The 2824-nt window shown below is 38.4% G+C and overlaps 1 protein-coding gene across 2 annotated transcripts; it reads right to left on the bottom strand.

Moving 5' to 3' along the window:
* Positions 1 to 295: 295 nt before the first annotated feature.
* On the bottom strand, positions 296 to 2448 carry LOC113313510 (FACT complex subunit SPT16-like). 2 transcript variants are annotated; one of them, XM_026562293.1, is made up of 2 exons: positions 2333 to 2448; positions 296 to 2188 (listed from the first exon to the last, which is right to left on the bottom strand). In XM_026562293.1, exon 2 carries the CDS (start codon positions 1570 to 1572, stop codon positions 436 to 438), a length of 1137 nt encoding a protein of 378 aa, XP_026418078.1. In that variant the 5' UTR covers positions 1573 to 2188; positions 2333 to 2448; the 3' UTR covers positions 296 to 435. The 2 variants fall into 2 exon arrangements, with proteins under 2 accessions (XP_026418078.1, XP_026418079.1); XM_026562294.1 differs by having other exon boundaries at positions 2378 to 2390.
* Between the last annotated feature and the right edge of the window lie 376 nt (positions 2449 to 2824).

The raw sequence follows: 2824 nt of genomic DNA, 5'->3' as shown, positions 1-2824 counted from the left end.
ATTTTGGAAAACCTAAAAGGGGTGTTTTTCACTAATCTAGTTTTTGCTAGATGGAAATTTTTTTCACTAATATTCTTATTCTTAATGTATTGTAACATCTCTATTTGCATATACTAATTTCAAATGTTTCTTATTTCATCTATGATGGTTTCCAATGAGATTGCAATTCATGGAATACTTTGATTGCAGGATATGCTCATTCTGAACCAACGATTTTAGTCTGTTTATCTGTACCCTATACTGAAACATGTGTCCCAAAGGAAAAACACCTGACTTGCACACAATTACCAGCTTGATTTCTTGTTGCATTCACCTTGAGGTTATTTACTTCACCCCACTATGCTTAAAACACGACAAAGATGCGAAAGGTTTTGTTAAGTTACAAAAAATGATTCTCTATAAGCAAGTGCTACTTAATCGATATACTAGCATCTGTCATTTTACAACTACAATTAACTTGAAAACAAATGTAACCCCTAACCTTTTTAAAGCTCCACTATATTCTTCCTCACCAGATTCTTCGGTCATTACCAACTTTCTCCGTCTTCTTACCGTACTCAGCTTCGTCTGTGTTATGGCCTTTTTTCCTTTCACTTCTGGGTCCGAGTCACATTCATCCGATGATACCATTACCTGTTTTCTTTCTGCCATAGTCCATGTTTTCTGAATCAATGTAGTCTGTTTATTTTCTTCCTCTCTTGGGTCTGAATCAGATGCTTGACCAGGTGCTTTGTAGGAGTATTTACCAAATCTGCAGGGGAAGTCGGAGACAAGGCTGTTGCGATTACCAAGATTCTCCACTGAAGAGTCAGATTCTGAGGAGTAAGAACCAATACTATACTCGTCTCCTGAGCTATCAGAGTTCTTAGCAGTCTCCACATTGAGGAAGTTCCATCCACCATTCTTTATGAACTCCTTTGGGTCAGCTCTTATTTCCTCCAGTTTTGACCCCCAATCTGGAATATCCTGCTTATTTTCGTAGTATTTGACATCAGCAAGGTGAAGCGACCCTTTGATGCTAATGCGCTTTGCTGAAGGAATTGATTTGATCTGAAGCACATCGAGCTCGAAGTTCTTGAACACGATTGTCATATTAAACATCTCCATCTCAGACCCAACTTCCACCAGATTGACAATCTCGATCTCTTCCAGTGTGACAACAGTGAAAGGTGTGTGATTGAGTTGAACCAGGGTAAAGTACGAGAAGACAAAAATGGTTGAAAATGGAGCGTGCTCATTCAAGTGAAGCTCGCCACAGAATCCTCTTTCGGTATCCACATAATCACATGTAAGCCTAAGTGGCAATGGATCCAAAATACAATCAACTTTGCATCTAAACTCCCGCATAACCCTGTTATTATCATCTCTAATCTTTTGCAGCTCTTTTTCAAAGTTAGCCGAACCATGAGCAGGTCTCTTCTTCCTTCCCCCTAAGTTCAGCACCATACGGAACTGGATATTCTGTGTCATTTCAGTCCCCACCAAGATCGGTTTGTGCAAGTGCAAGTGGCAGAACGGGGCACTCTGCTCATCTCCATCTTGAGTGAAGGCATACCTTATATCACTATACATAATACTAATCTTAAAGGGGATACAACTGTTTGAATACTGGAAACCGTTTAAATGGGCTTAGAGGGTACCAGTCACATTGTTTCCACGCCGTCCTCTTACTATGCAGGGATGAATTGACACATTGAACAACCGTGTATGCTGGTATTTGTGCCTCTGCGTTGCCAATGTCGTGGCACCACAATCTACAGCTCCTTGAGATCATCTCTTTTTGTAATTTTCCCTCTGCGTCGCCAATGCTTGAGATTTTGTTTTTATGTTTCCCTTGGCTAGTCTAGAGTCAGGCTTGATCTCCAGTGGCTTAATCACACCTAACCTCTGGGCAGTTTGTCTGAGATATCTGCGACCAAGTCTTCCCTGTTTCTGCCTGCGTAATTCCTCCTTATACATTTCTTTATTATCAGACCTGATAATCTCATCCCAAAGAGCTTCAGTACAGTGACAATTCTGATATTTCAATCGGGCACTGAAGTTTTTAAAAACCATATCACCAGACCACATAGTACCAAACAATCTGTATTCCTGGTCTAACATCTCTGTAGTAGTAGGTGGTATTTTCTTATTTTCCCACATAAACGAATCATCATCCTTCCATTCCATTGCAAATAAATCTCAATCTCTAGAAAATCATAATAAAGAAAAATGCATAAAAATCCCCAATTGCGAAACCCTAGATTCTAAAAAACTAAAAAAAATCAAATTGAAAACATACAGACTTTCATACAGATCGAAGAAGAAGATGAAATTAGGTTAACGTACGTACCTTTAATTATGCCAATTAGCTGATGTCGATGCTGAACGTACGTACCTTTAATTATGCCCATTATCTGATGTCGATGAAGAAGAAGAAGAACCCCCAATAAATACGACTGCGGAGAGTGTAATAAATAAAAATGGAATAATAATCTCAGAAATAAACGAATCCCATATTTATAGAATCGAGAAATTGATTTATTTGTATTTCCTCCCCAACGATGAGGAATTAGCAAACACATCCTCATCTGTATTAGTTGACTTATGCCGGTTGACTTGCACGTGTGGGGGCGAATACCAAGTCGTTATCATGACATGGATAGACATGTTTGGATGCCATAAATAAAAGATAGGAGTAAGAAAGAAATTCTTACACAAAAACTTTATTTTCTTCGAAATGTCAATCTCAAATTTTATTATCACTCTACTTTTTCACTTTTTTATTTATTGAAGTTTATGAAACAATACTCGAACACCTTCTTAACCCAGAATGATGCAAGTT

This window comes from Papaver somniferum, chromosome 9 (genome assembly GCF_003573695.1).
Source record: "Papaver somniferum cultivar HN1 chromosome 9, ASM357369v1, whole genome shotgun sequence".
Taxonomy (NCBI): Eukaryota; Viridiplantae; Streptophyta; class Magnoliopsida; order Ranunculales; family Papaveraceae; genus Papaver; species Papaver somniferum.
This window is presented reverse-complemented; position numbering and strand designations above follow the sequence as displayed.

Excerpts from the sequence above, each read along its gene's own strand:
- LOC113313510 (XM_026562293.1), bottom strand. The coding sequence starts at position 1,572 with ATGTATAGTGATATAAGGTATGCCTTCACTCAAGATGGAGATGAGCAG.